General features: G+C 43.7%; 1 protein-coding gene across 1 annotated transcript in view; it reads left to right on the plus strand.

The window, feature by feature from the left end:
* The first annotated feature begins 1374 nt into the window (after nt 1-1374).
* The window catches only part of KCNK1 (potassium two pore domain channel subfamily K member 1), a 67278-nt gene continuing 46822 nt past the window's right edge, over nt 1375-21830 (plus strand). The window contains exon 1 of the mRNA XM_061404847.1: nt 1375-2058. Within this exon, the coding sequence (XP_061260831.1) occupies nt 1704-2058 (355 nt within the window). The 5' untranslated portion in view covers nt 1375-1703. The remainder of the gene's footprint in view (nt 2059-21830) is intronic.

A 21830-nucleotide genomic window follows, 5' to 3' on the forward strand; every position in this document is an offset into this window, starting at 1 on the left:
CTCCAAAATCACTGCAGATGGTGATTGCAGCCATGAAATTAAAAGATGCTTACTCCTTGGAAGGAAAGTTATGACCAACCTAGATAGCATATTCAAAAGCAGAGACATTACTTTCCCAACAAAGGTTCGTCTAGTCAAGGCTATGGTTTTTCCTGTGGTCATGTATGGATGTGAGAGTTGGACTGTGAAGAAGGCTGAGCAGTGAAGAATTGATGCTTTGGAACTGTGGTGTTGGAGAAGGCTCTTGAGAGTCCCTTGGACTGCAAGGAGATCCAACCAGTCCATTCTGAAGGAGATCAGCCCTGGGATTTCTTTGGAAGGAATGATGCTAAAGCTGAAACTCCAGTACTTTGGCCACCTCATGGGAAGAGTTGACTCATTGGAAAAGACTCTGATGCTGGGAGGGATTGGGGGCAAGAGGAGAAGGGGACGACAGAGGATGAGATGGCTGGATGGCATCACTGACTTGATGGACGTCAGTCTGAGTGAAGTCCGGGAGTTGGTGATGGACAGGGAGGCCTGGAGTGCTGCGGTTCATGGGGTCGCAGAGTCGGACACAACTGAGCAACTGATCTGATCTGATCTGATAATGTATTTAACCATTCCTCTATTTTGGAATAGTTCAGTTGTTCCTGACTCTTCATTACTTCATATATAATATAGATATATATTGTTTATGTATCTATATATAGCCTTGTCTATAAATCTTTGCCTCCCAGGTTATTTTTTTCTTAGGACACATCATGGAGTCAGAGCACATAATTGAAACCTGTCTTCAAAGGGCCTTTGTAAAAACGGTACACGGACTTTGACTCTCACCCACAGTAAGGGCGTTCCCTTGAAAAGAAATGCCACTTGGGAAAGCTCAGTTGCTTCTGGTAGTTGGCATACTGGGACCTTTCTTCACTCTTCATGTTTTAAAGAATTAGGATTCAGAAGTGTGACGTCCAAAACTCTGCCGTACTCTTCAGGTTCAAGGTGCCTGCCAACCTTGAGATTCCAGGATGCCGGTATTTTCACCATCATCAGATCGCTCAATCCTTAGGCCAGTAAAAGAAGAGGGAAAGTATCCATCCCAGCACTTGCTTTGTTGTAACTGTGGCTTTGATTAAGAAGAAATAGGTGGGAAAGTGTGTAGCTGGGAACCAGGGGCCTGGGTCCACAGCGCACAGCCCAGAGGTGTACACGCACCCACACACACACCGACACCCACACTGACCTCCAGCGCGGAGCCTATAAATGTACACCACCCACACTCCCTCCCTTCGTTCCTCCCACCCCGCCGCGTGCACTCTGGTGCGCCGGGTGGGTGAACCCCGGCGGGTAGCTGGAGGAGCCCGGGGGCGGGGCGAGAAAGGGCGGGGCTCCTAGAGGCCCGGGGGGCGGAGCCCAGGGCGGACGCTGCCAGGCAGCGCGCGCAGCCCCCAGCTCAGCCTCCAAGTTTGCCCGGCGGTTTGGGGCGACTCTCTGATTACCTGAGCCCGTCACCACGTCAGCGCCACATCATCTGGGCCCTTCTGTTTGCAAGGAAACAGGAAAAGAAGGGAGGAAAAGCTCTCCAGAGCGGCAAGCCAATCGCGGGCAGCAGGCGCTGCGGGCGGAGCGCGCGGGCGGGCAGCGGGGCGGGCCCGAGGGGGCGGCGGGCATCCGGCGAGCGGCGGTCCGGTGTGCAGCGCGGGCCTTGCGGCAGGGCGGCGGGGAAGATGCTGCAGTCCCTGGCCGGCAGCTCGTGCGTGCGCCTGGTGGAGCGGCACCGCTCGGCCTGGTGCTTCGGCTTCCTGGTGCTCGGCTACCTGCTGTACCTGGTCTTCGGCGCGGTGGTCTTCTCGTCGGTAGAGCTGCCCTATGAGGACCTGCTGCGCCAGGAGCTGCGCAAGCTGAAGCGGCGCTTCCTGGAGGAGCACGAGTGCCTGTCGGAGCCGCAGCTCGAGCAGTTCCTGGGCCGGGTGCTGGAGGCCAGCAACTACGGCGTGTCCGTGCTCAGCAACGCCTCGGGGAACTGGAACTGGGACTTCACCTCCGCGCTCTTCTTCGCCAGCACCGTGCTCTCCACCACAGGTAGGAGGCCCGCCCCGCGCCCCCGACCCCCGATCGGCCCTTCGATCCGCCTGCCCCTTTCCGCCCTCTGTCCCTGTGCTCCTCCGGCGCTGCTCGCGGGGGACCGGCTCCGCGGCGCCGGAAGCCGGCGAGGTGGCCTTAGAACTTGGGGGTGGCCTCCCGGAGCTCTTGGATCGTGGTCCCTAAACCTTCAGCCTGGGCAGCAGCAGGGGTCCCCTCCCTGGGCTGCCTTCTTTGGTTCGCGACACTACCTCGAACTGCCCTCTTGGAGTCGTGCAGTCCTGGCGGCCGCGCGGTGAGGCCGGGGCTGATGGAAACTCTCGGGTGCTCCGAGGGCGCTCACCTTCCTCCCGCCCGCGTCTCGGCGGCGGAAGGCTGCCGAACCTTTAACGCGCTGAAGGGTCACTTTCCTGAGGGAGCCTGTCTTTTCTTGATACGGTGGTGTTTCGGCTCTTTCCTACGTGGGGGCCCTTTCAGGGTAAGCCGAGTGACATCATTCTGCTCTTCGCAGGTGACCTTTGAGCGCAAAGGCGGATCCGATTTCTTTTCGGAGCGGGAGGAGGGGTGAGGGAAAGGAGCATCCGATAGCCCGTGAGCAGGCAAAATGGGGGCACCCTGATTCAGCAGTTTTTGGGTTTTCCAACTTTTCGTGTCCGAGGCCACCCTTCAACTTCCAAGCACCACTTGGTTCGCATGGCTTACCTGGCGGCACATTGGCGAATGGTGGGTGTCCTGGGGGCGGGCGAAGGCCGTCCCTACGCCTCAGGGCGTCGTAACTGTGCCACGTTGGGTGGAGAAGGCTGAGTTGTCCCAGCCATGGCTAAGTGGGGCACAGACACCTAAGGGGAGTTGTTATCCATTGGAATTTGGACCCCGGAAAGTGGTCTCGAGCATCCAGCGCAGATCAGTTCTTTGAACAGTCCGTCTTGGCTTCCACAAGGTCACCGGCTTCCTAGTTGCCAGCGACGTCCTGGAACCTAAGCCTTGTGATTTCCCTGCCAGGGACGTGTGGTACCCCACCCCCACCTTTACAGGTGAATCAGCTTTCCGTTTCTCGGACTCTTCCTTCTCCCCACCCCCTCTCTGCCTCTCGCGGTTTCTTTATAATCCCCTTGGGCTAAACCCAGCTGATTGTTCTGGTAGTTATTTGGTAATGAATAGTGGTAAGCCATCCAGGTATCCTGTGAAACAGTGATTCAGAAGTGTGGGGTGAATTACTAAACTGACTTGAATTTGCCCTGCAATACAAAGAAGTAGAATTCTAGTTTGTATTGAGACACTTTTTAAAAGTAGCCTTAAGACAGACCTGTTATGTTACTTTTTAACTTTTCCAGCAGTCCTCTTGAGCTTTTTTTTTTCCCTCCCCTCCTCGACCAGTTCTGCTTTCTTTGTCTTTCCTGGCTCTGTTCCCCAGAACTCAGGGTGCCTTTCCTTGGAGTATGTGCTAAATTGGGAATCGTTTTTTTCTGTGCAAAAGCAAGTGGTTTCACAGAGCTGCAGAAGATCTACAACTGGGTCACAATGTTGGGTAAATATTATGGAGAATGATGATAACTTTTAGTACTTTCTAAGTAACAGAGTAAGGACAGTGTTATGAGGAAAAGGACAGGTTTGCTGCTCCTGGGCAGCACACTTCATCACTGACACAGCCCATGTATAATCTCAACATCACGGGCACGTAGTTAAATGTCAAATATGTTAGTTTACATCTTGAACAGACTATTATTTCCCAGATTCCCTTCTGTCCCTTTTTTCAATTACTAAAACCCACAGTTCTTGTTTAAAAAAAAGATGGAGAAAGATGTCTTATTATTGGTATTCAAATTGCATTGTAGTTCCTAAGAAAGTATGTATTCAGACAAAACAAGAGTTCATTTAGGAAATCAGTGCAAGGAGCACTTAAGGATAAACTAGATGAAAAAGGATTGCCTCTTGGTTTGTAAAATTAGCAAAGCAATGAATTCTTGTTATTGATAAAATAGAAATTATTGATTCAAATAGAATTCTATTAAAATGTAGAATTGTATTCTGAAACAGATACTCTTCTCTTGGCTTGTATTGACCCATCCCCTGGTTTTGTATTGACTCATCCTCTGCCATGTTTGATGTTCCATGTGTTTACTGGTTTTGTAGCAGAGGATCAGGTGATTTTTAGTCAATACATTATACTTCCTTACCAGCAAAGTGTTTTCCAGAAAAGTACCAGGCAACTCAAATCAATTGGAATTGTGGTTTATGCTTTTCTTCAGGTAGTTTTTTTTTTATTTTAATTTTTAAAATTTGTTTTTTATTTTTGCTGTGCTAGGTCTTTTTTAAGGCACTTGGGCTTGGTTGCCTCATGCCGTGTGGGATCTTAGTTCCCTAACCAGGGATTGAACCTGCATCTGCTGCGTTGGAAGGCAGATTCTTAATGACTTGTCCATCCCCTAGACATGCTGTAATTTTTTTTTTTTAACTCTTCCACCATAGTGGATGGCAACTCACAGAGATTATCATTGCCCAGTCAATCAGTGTGGTCAGCTCTTGGCCTGGCCAGAATGATAACAATTCCTGTTACAAAAATGTGGTTCTTGGTAGTCATCGTCATAATACGGAACATGAACATTTTATGGCAGAACCTTCTCATCCCAGAAGACACAAGCTTCCATTTTTGGAAAGAAGTGGGTAAAGTCTTCATGGTCTGTTTGAAAGAAGCCTTGAGTTGATAATTCAGTCATGTTCTTTTCATTCTCTTCTCTGCCAAAGACTCTGAATAATTTCCAGAAAATCATTTAACATCTCTTTACTTTTTGATTAAAAAAAAAAAAGATATAGCAACATCCACATAGAAATCATGAGGATGGAAAAAGTACAGTTTCACTTTTTCAAAGGGAAGGAGATGTGGACTTAAGAAATATTCACAATCTAAAAGTTGAGAGTTATGTTTCACTTGGTGGGAATTTTTAGGACTTCAAGCCCAGGAGACAGCATCTCAAGCGACCGTGAGAGAACTGCTCTGAGGAGGCAAGAGGGGGAGCCAGGTTATGTAGAAGTTTTGCAACCAAGGGCCTTGAACATCAAAAGATTAACGCTATGAATTAAAGGAAAACCAGATATCTCAGGTTAAAGAATTTAGTACTTGTCTAGGTATGGGAAGATGCAAGAGTCTGGGCTCATGGAAATCATGACTTTGATATGTGCCTCATCTATCATCTCGGGCCAGTACCCTGTACTCCCATCCTGAGTTTCCTCACCAGCTCACGCTCCATGCTGGCTGCAGTGGCTGATGATGTCCTTCTTTACTGTTATGGCAGGGAAAATTCCATTTCTCAGAGGTTATTTTAGACTCAGCTATTTCCCACTTAGAACTTCCCAGGTGGTACAGTGTTAAAAAATCCGCCTGCCAGTGGAGGAGATGCAACAGACAGAGGTTCCATCCTTGGGTCAAGAAGATCCCCAGAAATAGGAAATGGCAACCCACTCCAGTATTCTTGTCTGGGAAATTCCATGGACAGAGGAGCCTGGCGGACTATAGTCCATGGGATCGCAAAGAGTTGAACACGACTGAGTGTGTGCATGCACGTGTTGAGGTGCACGCACCTTTGAGGTGATGCTTGGAGAGTGAGAAGTCACTTTTATTAAAGTTGTCTTTAGTAGCCAGATAAAATGATGATTGATCTCATTCGTTCTTAAGAAGAGTTTGTCATGTCAGTTACTATGATTTGCTTCTTTTTCTACCAATTTTATTTGTTTATTTATTTGGATGTATCAGGTCTTAGCAGCACATGGGATCTTCTTTTCATCATGCAGGATCTTTCCCCGCTACCCATGGACTCTCCAGTTGTGGTGTGTGGGTTCAGTAGTGCAGTATTTGGGTTTAGTTGCTCCTCATGTGGAATCTTAGTTCTTTGACCAGGGATCGAACCCCAGTCTCCTGCATGCAAGGCAACTTTTTACCCACTGGACCACCAGGGAAGTCCCACATTTGTTTCTTTATTCATTCCCCTAAACAGGGGTCTATCATGATGGTGGATGATGGGAATGCAGTTTACGACCTTTGCTGCTTTGTGAGCATGGGGCTCACACAATTGCTGAGTCCTCCTTTCTGCCATTGGTAGCATGCTGCCTTATCAGTGTTTACGAAGAGATGTTTTGAAACTTGTATTTAAAGAACTCAGAAAAGGAACTTAATTTACCTTGTTTTACAGTGGCCTTTGTTTTAGCCAGGGTGATAGCATTGGTATTTTTCAAAAAGAGAAAGACGGAAAAGGTAATAGGAGATACCTGATGGATCCTTAGTCTTCAAATTATTTTCAGAAGGAGAAATGTATTATCACTAACAGCAAATACTTATTTGAGCCTTTAGAATAGAATCAGTTCAGTTCAGTTCAGTTGCTCAGTTGTGTCCGACTCTTTACGACCCCATGAATCGCAGCACGCCAGGCCTCCCTGTCCATCACCAACTCCCGGAGTTCACTCAAACTCACGTCCATCGAGTCCGTGATGTCATCCAGCCATCTCATCCTCTGTCGTCCCCTTCTCCTCCTGCCCCCAATCCCTCCCAGCATCAGAGTCTTTTCCAATGAGTCAACTCTTTGCATGAGGTGGCCAAAGTACTGGAGTTTCAGCTTTAGCATCATTCCTTCCAAAGAAATCCCAGGGCTGATCTCCTTCAGAACGGACTGGTTGGATCTCCTCGCTGTCCAAGGGACTCTCAAGAGTCTTCTCCAACGCCACAGTTCCAAAGCATCAGTTCTTCGGCGCTCAGCCTTCTTCACAGTCCAACTCTCACCTCCATAGGGATGGGTAAACTGTGACTTCTGGGCCAAGTCTGACCCATCACCTGTTTTTGTGTCTCCTAAGAATGGTTTTTACATTTTCAAACAGCTTTCTAAAAAGTCAAAAGGAAAAAAGTACTTCCTGATCTGTTAAAGTTCTATGAAAATCACATCTCAGTGTCCATAAACAAATTTTACAGATGCACAGGCACACACCCATTTTCTTCTGTATTACAGTTGTTTTCCACCTGCAGTGGCAGAGTTGAGTAGTTGTGACAGAAACCAGAGGGCTGCGGGACATGAAATATTTACTGTCCAACCTTTTGTAGAAAGTTTGCTGCTGCTGCTGCTGCTAAGTTGCTTCAGTGGTGTCCGACTCTGTGCGACCCCATAGACGGCAGCCCACCAGGCTCCCCTGTCCCTGGGATTCTCCAGGCAAGAACACTGGAGTGGGTTGCCATTTCCTTCTCCAGTGCATGAAAGTGAAAAGTGAAAGTGAAGTCACTCAGTTGTGTCTGACTCTTAGTGACCCCATGGACTGTAGCCTACCAGGCTCCTCCTCCAGGCAAGAGTACTGGAGTGGGGTGCCATTGCCGAAAGTTTGCTAATACCTGCTTAAAATAATGCTTGGAAGAAACGGTTCAGTCAGAGGAGTTCTAAGTGCCTGACTTCTTTTTAGAAAACTTTCTAGAAGACAGTTTAGCTCTTCAGGTTTCTTTGTGGTTTTTTAAGTGGTTTGCTATATTTAAATTACGTACTGCCACCCACAGCTGCTTCTAGAACAAATGATTATTATAGGATGTCACTAGGTTTGGTCAAATTTGTGACACTTTTTTTAATGGTAACAAAGTTACACTTCCCATTGGGATTACCTTATTTAAAATGTGTGGTGAATCTATGTATTTTGTCTAGAGAAGAAATGACAAGGACAGGAATTCCACCAGAAACAAGCAAGTAAACTGGCAGTCAGAAGAGAGATCTGATATCCCACACACAGAAGTTTCTGTTCTTTCTTTGCAGGAAAGGCTTTGGCCTTGCTTCTGAGCCTTTATACTAATTCTAACAAGTTAAATGATCTGGTTTTCAAGCCTGTAACAGCTAAAGACAGGAAAGGCACAGCTCTAGGCAAACCTAAGTGAAAGGTCATGAAAAGGTATATACCTTAGAAACCAGGAAAATAAAAGGATCCTGTGTGCCAGGGAGTGTTTCCACGGATTACCTTCCGTGTATTGCCAGGAAGTGATGAGGTGTCGTCATTATACTCACTTTACAGAGGCTGAGGCAGAAGTTTTGCTTGAGTGACGTCTCTAACTAGATCACAGAGCTAGAAGTGATTGGCCCTTGATTTGAATCCAGTGTCCGACTCTTTGGACCCCATGGACTGTAGCCCACCAAGCTCCTCTGTCCATGGAATTCTCTAGGCAAGAATACGCTCACATTGCAGGCAGATTCTTTATCGTCTGAGCCACCAGGGAGGCCCTCTGAATCCAGACGTGTCTGAATTAAGAACTTGAGTTGCGCCTGGTATCTGGGCATAGGAGGTTGTTTCCAGATGCATCCGGTTTCCCCAGATTTGGAAGTCGAAGTCATCATCCCCATAGTTCAACGTGTATGTTTAGAGGTAGGGCCTTTAAAGAGGTAATGAAGTTAAAATGAGGAGCCAGTGAGAAAGTGGCTGTCTATAAGCCGAGGGAAGTGGCCTCAGAAGAAACCAACTTTGTAGACCCTTTGATCTTGGACTTCCAGCCCCCAGAACTGGGAGCAAATACATTTCTTGGTTTTAATCACCCAGTCTGTGGGACTTTGTTGTGGCGGCCCGAGCAAACTAATATAGAATTACTCAGGTAATTATTTTTTAGTTGCATAAACAGAAATAACACCCCTCCCACAAGGAAATCAACCTTGGATATTCACTGAGAGGACTAAAGCTGAAGCTCCAATACTTTGGCCACCTGTTGTGCAGAGCTGACTCATTGCAAAAGACCCTGATGCTGGGAAAGGTCAAGGGCAGGAGGAGAAGGGGACAACAGAGGATGAGATGGTTGGATCACCATCACCAACTCAATGGACATGAGTTTGAGCAAACTCTGGGAGATAGTGAAGGACAGGGAAGCCTGAAGTGATACAGTCTATGGGATTGCAATGTGCTGGACATGACTTAGTGACTGAACAGTACAAATATATGAGTACAAAGATAAGTAATTTTTAAACTTATTTTTTTATTGAAGGATAATTGCTCTACAGAATTTTGTTGTTTTCTATCAAGCCTCAACATGAATCAGCCATAGGTATACATATACCCACTCCCTTGAACTTCCCTCCCAATCCTACTCCTCTAGGTTGATACAGAGCCCCTGTTTGAGTTTCTTAGCCGTACAACAAATTCCTGTTGGCTATCTATTTTACATATGGTAATGTAAGCTTCCAGGTTACTCCTTCCGTACATCTCACCCTCTCCTCCCCTCTCCCCATATCCATATGTCTATTCTCTATCTCTGTTTCTCCACTGCTGCCCTGTAAGTAAATTCTTCAGTACCATTTTTCTAGATTATGTATATATGCCTTAGAATACGATATTTATCTTTCTCTTTCTGACTCACTTCACTCTGTATAATAGGTTCTATGTTCATCCACCTCACTATAACTGACTCAAATGTGTTTCTTATATGTACCACAACTTCTTTACCCATTCGTCTGTTGATGGGCATCTAGGTTGCTTCCATGTTCTAGCTGTTGGAAATAGTGGTGCAGTGAACAATGGGATACATGTGTCTTTTTCAATTTTGGTTTCCTCAGGGTATATGCCTAGGAGTGGGATTGCTGGGTCATATGGTGGTTTTATCCCTAATTTTTTAAGGAATCTCCATACCATGGTCTTCCATAGTGGCTGTATCAATTTACTTTCCCACCAACAGTGCAAGAGCTTCCCCTTTTCTCCACACCCTCTCCAGCATTTATTGTTTGTAGACTTTTTGATGATGGCCATGCTGACCAGGGTGAGATGATATCTCATTGTAGTTTTGATTTGTATTTCTCTAATAATGAGCGATGTTGAGCATCTTTTCATGCATTTGTTAGCCATCTGTATGTCTTCTTTGGAGAAATGTCTGTTTAGGTCTTTTCCCCACTTTTTGATTGGGTTGTTTGTTTTTCTGTCATTGAGTTATATAAGCTGCTTGTATATTTTGGAAATTAATCCTTTGTCAGTTGTTTCATTTGCTATTATTTTCTCCCATTTTGAGGGTTGTCCTTCCACCTTGCTTATAGTTTCTTTTGTTATGCAAAAGCTTTTAAGTTTAATCAGGTCCCACTTGTTTACTTTTGTTAATGGCACCCCACTCCAGTACTCTTGCCTGGAAAATCCCATGGATGGAGGAGCCTGGTAGGCTGCAATCCATGGGGTCGCTAAGAATCGGACACAACTGAGCAACTTCACTTTCACTTTTCACTTTCATGCATTGGAGAAGGAAATGGCAACCCACTCCAGTGTTCTTGCCTGGAGAATCCCAGGGATGGGGGAGCCTGGTAGGCTGCTGTCTATGGGGTCACACAGAGTCGGACACGACTGAAGTGACTTAGCAGTAGCAGCAGTAGGAGGTGGATCTTAGAGGATCTTACTTTGATTTGTGTCAGCAAGTGTATTCCTGCCTGCATATTCCTATTAAGAGTTTGTTTCTGGTCTTACATTTAGGTCTTTAATCCATTTTGAGTTTATCTTTGTGTATGGTATTAGGAAGTGTTCTAATTTCATTCTTTTACATGTAGCTGTTCAATTTTTCCAGCACCATTTATTGAAGAGGCTGTCTTTGCCCAAGAGGCTGCTCTTGCCTCCTTTATCAAATATAAGGTATCCATAGTTACATGAGTTTATTTCTGGGTTTTCTGTCTGGTTCCATTGGTCTATGTTTCTATTTTTGTGCCAGTACCATACTGTCTTGATGACTGTAGCTTTGTAGTATAATCTGAAGTCAGGAAGGTTGATTCCTCCAGCTCCATTCTTCTTTCTCAAGACTGCTTTGGCTACTCTGGGTCTTCTGTGTTTCCATATGAATTGTGAAATTTTTTCTTCTAGTTCTGTGAAAAATGTCATTGGTAATTTGATAGGGGTCACATTGAATCTGTAGATTGTGTTTGGTAGTATAGTCATTTTCACAATATTGATTCTTTCTACCCAGAAACATGGAATATGTTTATGTCATCTTAGATTTCTTTCATTAGTGTTTTATAATTTTCTGTGTACAGTTCTTTTGTCTCTTTAGGTAAGTTTATTCCTATATATTTCTTTTTGTTGCAATGGTGAATGGGATTGATTCTTTAATTTTCCTAAAATCTTTCTGATATTTCTTTCTTAGTATATAGAAATGCAAGTGATTTCTGTGTATTGATTTTGCATCCTACAACGTTTTAAAATTCACTGATTAGCTCTAGTAATTTTCTGATACTATCTTTAGGGTTTTCTATGTACAATATCATGTCATCTGCAAATAGTAAGAGCTTTACTTCTTTTCCAATCTGGATTCCTTTTATTTCTTTTTCTTCTCTGATGCTGTAGCTAGGACTTCCAGAACTATGTTGAATAATAGTGGTAATAAAATAATAATAAAAGTGGAAACCCTTGTCTTGTTCCTGATCTTAGGGGGAATGTGTTCAGTTTTTCACCATTGAGAATAATTGCTGTAGGCTTATCATCTATGGCCTTTATTATGTTGAGGTAGATTCCTTCTATGCCCATTTTTTGAAGAGTTAATCGTAAATGGGTGCTGAATTTTGTCAAAGGCTTTTTCTGCATCTATTGAGATGATCATATGGTTTTTATCTTTCAATTTGTTAATATGGCGTATCACATTGATTGATTTGCATATGTTGAATAATCCTTGCATCCCTGGAATAAACCCAACTTGATCATGATGTATGAGCTTTTTGAAGTGTTGCTGAATTCTGTTTGCTAAAATTTTTTTGAGGATTTTTGCATCTATGTTCAACAGTGATATTGGCCTGTAGTTTTCTTTGCTTGTGCTGCCTTTGTCTGGTTTTGGTATCAGGGTGATGGTGGCCTCGTATAATGAGTTTGGGTATGTTTCTTCCTCTGTACTTTTTTGAAAGAGTTTTAGAAGGATAGGCATTAGCTCTTCTCTGAGTGTTTGATAGAATTCTCCTGTGAAGCCATCTAATCCTGGGCTTTTGTTTTTTGGGAGATTTTTTAAATCACAGCTTCAATTTCAGTGCTTATGATTAGGTTTTTCATAATTTCTATTTCTTCCTGGTTCAGTCTTGGAAGATTGAATTTTTCTAAGAATCTGTCCATTTCTTCCAGGTTATCCATTTTATTTCCATATAGTTGTTCATAACAGTCTCTCATAATCCTTTGTATTTCTGCATTGTCTGTTGTAACCTCTCCTTTTTCATTTCTAATTTTGTTGATTTGATTCTTCTCTCTTTTGTTCTTGATGACTCTGGTTAAAGGTTTGCCAATTTTGTTTATCTTCTCAAAGAACCAGCTTTTAGTTTTATTAATCTTTACTATTGTTTCTTTCATTTCTTTTCCATTTATTTCTGCTCGGATCTTTATGATTTCTTTCCTTCTACTAATTTTGGGTTTTTTTGTTCTTCTTCCAGTCGTTTTAGGCATAAAGTTAGGCTGTCTATTCAATGTTTTCTCTTGTTTCTTGAGGTAGGATTGTATTGCTATAAACTTCCCTCCTAGAACTGCTTTTGCTGCATCCCATAGGTTTTGAATTATCGTGTTTTCTTTGTCATTTGTTTCTAGAAATTTTTTGATTTCCCTTTTTGATTTCTTCAGTAACCTGTTGGTTATTTAGAAACATATTGTTTAATCTCCATGAGTTTGTGTTTCTCACAGTTTTTTCTTGTAATTGATATCTAGTCTCAAAGCATTGTGGTGAGAAGATGCTTGGTATAATTTCAACTTTCTTAAATTTACTGAGGTTTGATTTGTGACCCAAGATGTGGTCTATCCCGGAAAATGTTCCGTGTGCACTTGAGAAGAAGGTGTATTTTTCTGCATTTGGATGGAATGTCCTGAAGATATCAGTGAGAGCCATCTCATCTAATGTATCATTTAAGACTTGTGTTTTCTTATTCATTTTCTGTTTTGATGATCTGTCCGTTAGAGTGAGTGGGGTGTTAATGTTGCCTACTATTTTTGTGTTACTGTCAATTTCTCCCTTTATATCTCTTCGTGTTTGTCCTATGTATTGAGGTGCTCCTATGTGGGGTGCATAGATATTTACAATTGTTATGTCTTCCTCTTGGATTGATCCCTTGACCATTATGTAGTGTCTTTCCTTATCTCTGGTAATCTTTATTTTAAGGTCTATCTTGTCTGATATGAGGATTGCTACTCCAGCTTTCTTTTGCTTCCCATTTGCAGGGAATGTATTTTTCCATCCTGTCACTTTCAGTCTATACATGTCTTTAGGTCTGAAGTGGGTTTCTTGTAGACAGCATATATATGAGTCTTTTTTTTTTTTTTGTATCCATTCAACCAGTCTGTGTCTTTTGGTTGGAGCATTTAATCCATTTACATTTAAAGTAATTGTTGATATATATGTTCCTATTGGCATTTTCTCAATTGTTTGGGGTTGATTTTGTAGATCTTTTTCCTTCTTTTGTATTTCTTGGCTATATAAGTCCCTTTAACATTTGTTGTAAAGCTGGTTTGGTGGTACTGAATTCTCTTAACGTTTGTTTGTCTGGCAAGCTTTTGATTTCTCCATCAATTTCGAATGAGATCCTTGCCGGGTACAGTAATCTTAGTTGTAGATTATTCCCTTTCAGGACTTTAAATATATCCTGTCATTCCCTTCTGGCCTGCAGCATTTCTGCTGAAAGATCAGCTGTTATACGTATGGAGTTTCCCTTATATGTTACTTGTTGCTTTTCCCTCTGCTTTTAGTATTCTTTCTTTGTGTTTAGCTTTTGTTAGTTTGGTTAGTATGTGCCTTGGTGTGTTCTCCTTGGACTTATTCTGTATGGGAGCCTTTGCACCTCTTGGACATGATTGGCTATTTTTTTCCATGTTGGGGAAATTTTCAACTATAATTTCTTCAAAAATTTTCTCATACCCTTTTTTTTTTCTCCTCTTCTTCTGGGACCCCTGTAATTGTCCCAGAGGTCTCTGTGACTATCCTCAGTTGTTTTCATTCTTTTTACTTTATTCTGCTCTTCAGAAGTTATTTCTACCATTTTATTTCCAGCTCACTGATTCCTTTTTCTGCTTCAGATATTCTGCTATTAATTCCTTCCAGAGTATTTTTAATTTCAGTAATTGTGTTGTTTGTCTTTGTGTGTTTATTCTTTAATTCTTCTAGGTCTTTGTTAATTGATTCTTGTATATTTTCCATTTTGTTTTCAACGTTTTTGATCATCTTTACTCCCATGATTCTGAATTTTTTTTCAGGTAGTTTGCCTATTTCCTCTTCATTTATTTGGACTTCTGTGTTTCTAGTTTGTTCCTTCATTTGTGTAATATTTCTCTGCCTTTTCATTTTATATATATATAGTTTTTTTGTTTTTTGTTTTTTAACTTATTGTGTTTGAGGTCTCCTTTTCCCAGGCTTCTAGGTTGAATTCTTACTTTCTTTTGGTTTCTGCCGTCCTAAGATTGGTCCAGTGGTTTCGGTAAGCTTCCTATAGGGTGAGATTTGTGCTGAGTTTTTTTGTCTGTTTGTTTTCCCTCTGATGGGCAAGGCTGAGTGAGGGGTAATCCTGTCTGCTGATGACTGGGTTTGTATTTTTGTTTTGTTTGTTGTTTAGGCGAGGCATCCTGCACAGGGTGATCCTGGTGGTTGGGTGATGCCAGGGCTTGTGTTCACGTGGTTTCCTTAGTGTGAGTTCTCACTATTTGATACTCCCTAGGGTTAGTTCTCTGGTAATCTAGGGTCTTGGAGTCAGTGCTCCCACTCCAAGGGCTCAGGGCTTGATCTCTGGTCAGGATCAAAGATTCCACAAGTGGTTTGTTATGGCATTAAATGGGATTAAAACAAATACCCCAAAATGAGAAACTAAAGATGAACCTCAGACAAATGGCAGTTACAAAATCAGGCAAATAGTAATTAAAATAATGGAATATACGCATATACATATACACCCATAGCAAAGTGAAAACAGTCCAACAAAAATAAAGTACAGTAGATTGATGCATTGAACAGAGAAATCAAAAATTATATCTATCAGTTAAGAATAAAACTAACTAAAGCACAAAATGGAAAACAAAACTAAAGCAAGGTGCCAAGTGGGGAATGAAAATAAAACTAACAAATATGTTAAGAGGAAAGGAAAGAAAGAAAAGAAAGAAAGAACAGATGTGCAAAGTTAAACAGAGGTAGATAAAGAAGATTTATATACATTAAAGGTTAACTGCACCAGAAAAGAATAGTAAGAAAAGCAAACAAAGGAATAAATATAGAAAAAATAATAAGAAGTTTAAAACTTTAAAAAGGAGAAAGAAAGAAAGAAAAAAGAGGAAAACTCCACAGAGCTGCAAAAGCCCAACATAGAGGCAAAGTTTTATAACTACAATAAAAAAAAAAAATGTGACTGAGGGGGGAAAAAAAAAAGCTCGAAAGGTTAATTAGATTTCATAGTGCCAAGAAATTCGACAACTACAACAGAGGGAGAAAGAAAAAGGAAAAAAAAAATCCAAAAGAATCTATAGAACACGTACAAACATAGGAATAATAAATGTTTTTCTTGAGTCACTGCTGTCAGAGTCCTTCCCTCGCTGGGAGTCACAGTCCGCCTCACCTCCCTAGGATGCTCGCCAACACTGTGCTGATCTCTGGACCTGCTGTGGGAGCAGCTCAGATTCTAGTCTGGTCCTACTTCTGTGTGTTCTTGCCTCCAGTGTCCACAGCTATCAGAACTAGTGCGTTTTCTTTTGTGGGAGCTCTCAATGTCCTTTTATGTATTCCATAGACACAGAGTCTGCCTAGTTGATCGTGTGGATTTAATCTGCAGCTTGTGCAGCTGATGGGAAGGTTTTGGGTCTTCTTCCTTAGCCACACTGCCCCTGAGTTTCAACTGTGGTTTTATTTCCACCTCTACATGTGGGTCATCTACTGGGGTTTGCTTCTGAGGCTGCCCTGGAGGGCTTGGGTCTGCCCCTGTGAGGGCCAGGTGTGGAGGTGGTGCAGCTGCTTGGGTTGCAGGGGTTCTGGCAGCACCAAGTACTCAGGGCTGTTGGCAGCTACAGCAGCAGAAAATAATAGTGTTCTAGAAGGGTATAGGAACCAGTACTGGCCAATGCGCTCCAGTATTCTTGCCTGGAGAACCCCCCTGACAGAGAAGCCTGGCAGGCCACAGTCTACAGGATTGGAACAAGTTGGACACGACCGAAGCAATCCTGTGAGCACAGACTCAAGGGTTTTTTTTTTTGTTGTTGCCTGTGGCAGCTCTGCATGAAGGTGATACAGCTGCTTGGCTTGCAGGGACCCTGGTGGTGCAAAGTGTGCAGGGACATGGACTGCCTCCGCTGCAGGAGTTATGGCCCTTTTTTTGAGCCTCTTGTAGCTGGTGATCAGAAGGCCTCTTTGGCCAGTCTTTCTCTGTAGCTCCCCTCATTCAGACACTTAGAGGGCTCCCTTGCCTGGGGTCCTTCTCTGTTGTTCGGCGCATCAGGCCCATAGAGGGGCCCCATGGCTGGGGTCCTACTCTGTAGTTTGGCGCATCAGGCACTTAAAGGGGCAGCCTGGGTGGGGTCCTACTCTGCAGTTCAGTGCTGGCGTGTGGGCTCTGAGAGGCTCTGGTGGTGGCTCATGACTCAGCAGTATTGCCTTGCTTCCATGGCTGCCTGGTTTTCCTCCACAGGCATTTCCCACCACAGTCTCCTCCCTCACATCCCCTTGATCTGTCTCTCTGTGGTCAACAGCAGCGCTAGCCCTGGGATTGCTCCACAATCCCTAAACTCCAGCTCCCAGCCCTTGTGCCTTCCAGGGGATCTGCATCCCTATCCAGGGTACGTATGGCTGCGTCAAGGACTGTCTGATTCTCATTCCATTTAGGCTGCCACAGATCAGCTGTTTCACTCTCGGCCTTAAATGGTTCTCCTCTGACTCACACAGTTGCCCCGATGTGGGGATCGGACCCCTGCCTCAGTTCCCCCACCCGCCGAGGGCAGGTCCAGTCCTAGTAACACTCCTGTTTTTCCCCCTAGATCCTTCATCCTACTGAGTTTTGCATGGTTCTGTATATTCTTTCCTCTGGTCAGGTACTCCTGTCCTCTCTCAGCTGGTGTTCTGCATGCACTTCTGTGTCTGAAGATGTATTCCTGATGTATCCGTGGAGAGATGTACTCCACATCCACCTACTCCTGCACCATCTTGTTCTCCCTCAGAAATAACTTTTAATGTCCTTAGTATTGTGGCCAACATTTTCATATGCTTGGTTTGGACATCCTTGTTTTATTATAGAACACAGTCTTGTAATTGATAGAACTGAAATATATTGAATTGATTATTGAAATCTCAAGAGCAATACTATAATGTGCTTAAGAAAGCAGAGATGCGTGTGATAAATTTTAGAAACATTTCCACCCAATGATGATCAAAGAGTAGATACTAATGTTTAATGTGTAAACTCAGACCTGTCTATATTACATCAGTCCTTTAGTTTTTTTTTTCAAGACTATAAATATGCTGTTATCTGTACCTATTTTATGACATCTGGTTATAAATGACAGTATCTTCAAAGAAATGATGTGTTGCTTTTATGACATAACTGTACGTCTTGGGAAGGATACAATCTTCAATTGTCCCAGGAGCCTCGGCGGAAGTCTGATGCATGTTAGGGCAGGTAGTTTTATGGCACCGCTTGTCAGATGACAGTTGGGGCGGTGCACCTGTTGTGTGTGGAGGAGGAGTGTGCTGGAAGGTTGAAGCAAGTGGGACTGCTGATGCTGAGCTGTTTGGACCCATAACAACGTCCACTTCACATAGGTCGACTCACCACAGTGTGGTTTCAAGCACAGAGACGAATCACCCACAGTCTCTCCTTGGCTGAGTGTCTCTCCCCTGAGTGTCCCAGGGTAGATTTTGTCCTCAAGAGACATCATCTGATCCCAGCGGTGGCCAAATCCATGTCTGCTGTGTCATCACACTGCCTGTTACTGGCGGGAGACAAAGGCTCTCTCTCTCTTGAAAAGCATGCAACTTTGAAGGTGTCTTCTTCACCCTCTGATGTTTCTTTTTCTCTTTGGGACTCAGTTGGTGCTCTGACTTTCTTTGTTTCTTCAAGATGGATTCTTTGTCCTTAGAGTTGGTGGCCACTCTGTGTCAGGGCAGGGCCATGCCCCTAACCTGAGGCTAAAATGGAGAAGCGGGGGAGGTTGTCAGATTACCTGTTCCACATTTTCAACAAATAAAAACTATAGTTTTCCCCCAAAATACCATATTTTTGCTTGACTCTCCTGGGTTTCTACTTGCTTTTTCTGATAAATGTCTTTTTTTTTTTAATTTAAATTTATTTATTCCGATAAATTTCTTTAATCATTTAAGTCAGGATAGTGGAGGTATAATTTATATATTGGAAAGTATATCCTTTTTTAAAAACTGGAGTATAATTGCTTTACAATGTTGTGTTAATTTCTGCTGTACAGCAAAGTGAATCAGCTTTATGTATACATATATCCCCTCCCCCTTGGACCTCCATGCCATCCCTTTAGGTCCTCATAGAGCACCCAGCTGAGCTTCCTGTGCTGTATATATAGCAGCTTCCCGCTAGCTATCTATTTTACAGACGGTAGTATGTATTTGTCATTTCCAGTCTTCCAGTTTGTCCTACCCTCCCTCTCCCCCCATGACAATATGTCTACATATGAGAAAATATATAAAGTATATACATAGGGCTTCCCTCATAGCTCAGTTGGTAAAGAATCTGCTTGCAATGCAGGAGACCCCGGTTTGATTCCTGGGTTGGGAAGATCCGCTGGAGAATGGATAGACTAGCCAGTCTAGTATTCTTGGGCTTCTCTGGTGGCTCAGCTGATAAAGAATCCACCTGCAATTCAGGAGACCTGGGTTTGATCCCTGGGTTGGGAAGATCCCCTGGAGAAGGGAAAGGCTACCCACTCCAGTATTCTGGCCTGGAGAATTCCATGAACTGTGGGGTCGCAAAGAGTCAGACATGACTAAGCGACTTTCACTTTCACTTTTAAGTATAGCTGTATGGTGGGAAAATGCATACAGCTGTATACTTCAAGAGGATATATTTTCCCATTTGTATGGACATGTGACATGGGGGAAAGGGAGGTTGGGAAGAGCTGGAAGTTTAGGATTTTCCCACCAGGGCCTTCCCAAGTGGTGCTAGTAGTGAAGAACCTGCCTGCTATTGCAGGAGACATAAGAGACGTGGGTTCCATCCCTAGGTTGGGAAGATCCCCTGGAGAAGGAAATGGCAACTCATTCCAGTGTTCTTGCCTGGGAAATTTCATGGACCAAGGAGCCTGGCGGGGCTACCGGCCATGGGGCCGCAAAGTGCTGGACACTGCTGAAGCAACTTAGCACACACACATGCCTTTGTTATGCCCGTGTGTGTGTGAGAGAGAGATGATGATGATTTTCCCACCAACATGATCAAGATACAGAATTCATCCATCACCCTACAATTTCTTTACGCCCTTTTGTAGTTTACATTCTCTTACCCTAAGTCAGAAACTGGCAACTGCTTTGCTTTATCTTTTCTAGAATGTCATATAGACGAAATTATATGGTATGCCAAAAATAGTGCAGCAGGGGTTGGAGGTTTAGAGGGGTTGCATCTGAAAGGGTTGTATGATTTTTCTGCTTGAGCACAAATCAGACCAGCAGGGCTTGTCTGTTATTTTTTTTAGCTGTGTTCATGTTTCCCTTCTTGATCCTATAAAACAGAATCAATTCTTATATTAAAGAGATTAATTGGGTTCTGTTAGACATGGGTAGTGTTTTTTAATTGGCTTCCATATGCTCAATCCCAGATCAGAGTCTCACTGTTTGCCTTAACTACTTGGGCTCAGGTTGACTTGTTCTGTGAAACCAAAGCCTGCCCTCTGAAGCCTGGGTGGATTGGTAGCCAGTGATGAGATTTAGGCAGAAAGCTTCTAGGGGGCTCAGAGACCCAATTCACACAGTGTCAGTAAAATCCTGACTGGTGGGTGCACAGCAGAGACAACAAAATCACACAGAATTTTAGAAAGTGCTAGTTTTCATTTCTCTTGCGTGTCATCCATAGATTACTCATGAGAATAAGAGTTGGAGTCTCTGATGATAAAGTCTGGCCCTTGATGCTGTGGTGCCTCCGTGAAGCAAGTTAAGCTGTTTAATCAGGTCAGTGCCTCAGCACTCCCTGGTTTATTTGGATCTTCTAAAGCCGAACATGCCTGATTGGTGAGCCCTCTGCTTCCTGGCTCCCAAAACGCCCTGTGTACCACCTGTGTGTGTGTGTGTGAGTGCGTGTACACGTGTAGTAACGTGTACCACCTTCTATCTGAATCTTCCATTCTTCTGTTACAGCACTTACCACCTGGTACTGACATCATTTGTTTTCCTATCTCACCTCCCCCAAGAGCCGTCTTGAGGATAAGCACATTCTCAGTCTCCTTTGCATCCCCAGTCTCAGCAGGTCCTCAGGAAATGGCAGCCCACTCTAGTATTCTTGCCTGGAGACTCCCATGGACAGAGGAGCCTGGCGGGCTACTGACTTAGCAGCAGCATGTGCAATTTAAGGCACACTTCACGCATCAGAGCCCATTTCCTCTTCTGGAAAATGAGGAAGCTTCTAAAGATGTTTCAGGAGACCTTAGATATAATCTTGTTGCCTTAATGGGGAAACAATAGTCCCAAAGTGCTTTAATAACTTTTGAAATTATTCATATTATTGACTGTAAAGTTTTACACCATCTGAAAATTGAGAACTGTGTTTTATTCTGTGGTCATATTGAGGACTTCAAGCCTGGGGCACATCTCAGATAACTTTGAGAGACCACTCTGAAGGAGGAACCAGGATATAAGGGAGTTTTTGCAACAAAGACCAGGTGGTCAGAACATCAAGAAGTTACTGTTAATTAAGGAAAACCAGACACCTCAGGTTAAGGAATTTAGCGCTTTTCTTTGTATGGGAAGATGCACAAGTCTGGGCTCATTGAAATCATTCCTTTGATTATGATCTCAATTCTCTGGGGCCAGAATCCTGTGCTTCTCTCAAATCCTGAATCACCTCCAGGGTGCACGGTTGGGCGGCTGTAATTGATGGCTTGATGGCTGCAACAACCTTTGTTTACTGATATATAGCAGGCAACATTTTTTACCCACAATATAAAAGCAGTTGTATTATAATATTGTACCTATTATATTACTGTATCTTGTGTCTACTCAGTGCCCTGTGGAGGGCCTTAGCTTATCTATAGGAAAGACAAGGGGATTCTTCACCCAGAGTTTTTTGTTTCTTGGGTCTTTTTTTTTTGGCTGTGCTAGGTCTTTGTTGCAGCTCTCAAGCTTGCTCTAGTTGGAACACGGGTTTAGTTGCCCCGCTGCGTGCGGGATCTTAGTTCCCTGACCAGGGATCAAACCCACATCTCCTGTGTGGGGATCTTGCCTTTTTAGATGTGTCCGTCTAGCAGCGGGAGAAATGCAGGAAACAAGATAACTAAAATACGTAGTACTTCTTGTGGGGAAATCCAAGGAGAGCCACCCTGCAGCAGAGGAGACCAGGGTGCATTAGTGTGTGCTCCAGGTGGAGCGGGGTCTAGGAAATGGGGTCTGTGATGAGGAAGCCAAAAAAAAGCCTTACCGAGGAGGTGGCATTTGAGTAAAGAGCCGAAGGAGGTGGGAGGGCATTATACAGCTATTTGGCGAACTGTGTTCCAGGACCAGGTCCCCATGTAGGAGGGGCTGGAAGCCACTGTGACTGGAGCCCAGTGTGCAGGGAGTGATGGGGCACATGATGAAGGATGTCATGTTATTGTTTAATTGCCAAGTCGTGTCCAACTCTTTTGCATCCCCAGGGACTGGAGTCCACCAGGCT

Source organism: Bos javanicus, chromosome 28 (assembly GCF_032452875.1).
Source record: "Bos javanicus breed banteng chromosome 28, ARS-OSU_banteng_1.0, whole genome shotgun sequence".
NCBI classification, from domain to species: Eukaryota; Metazoa; Chordata; class Mammalia; order Artiodactyla; family Bovidae; genus Bos; species Bos javanicus.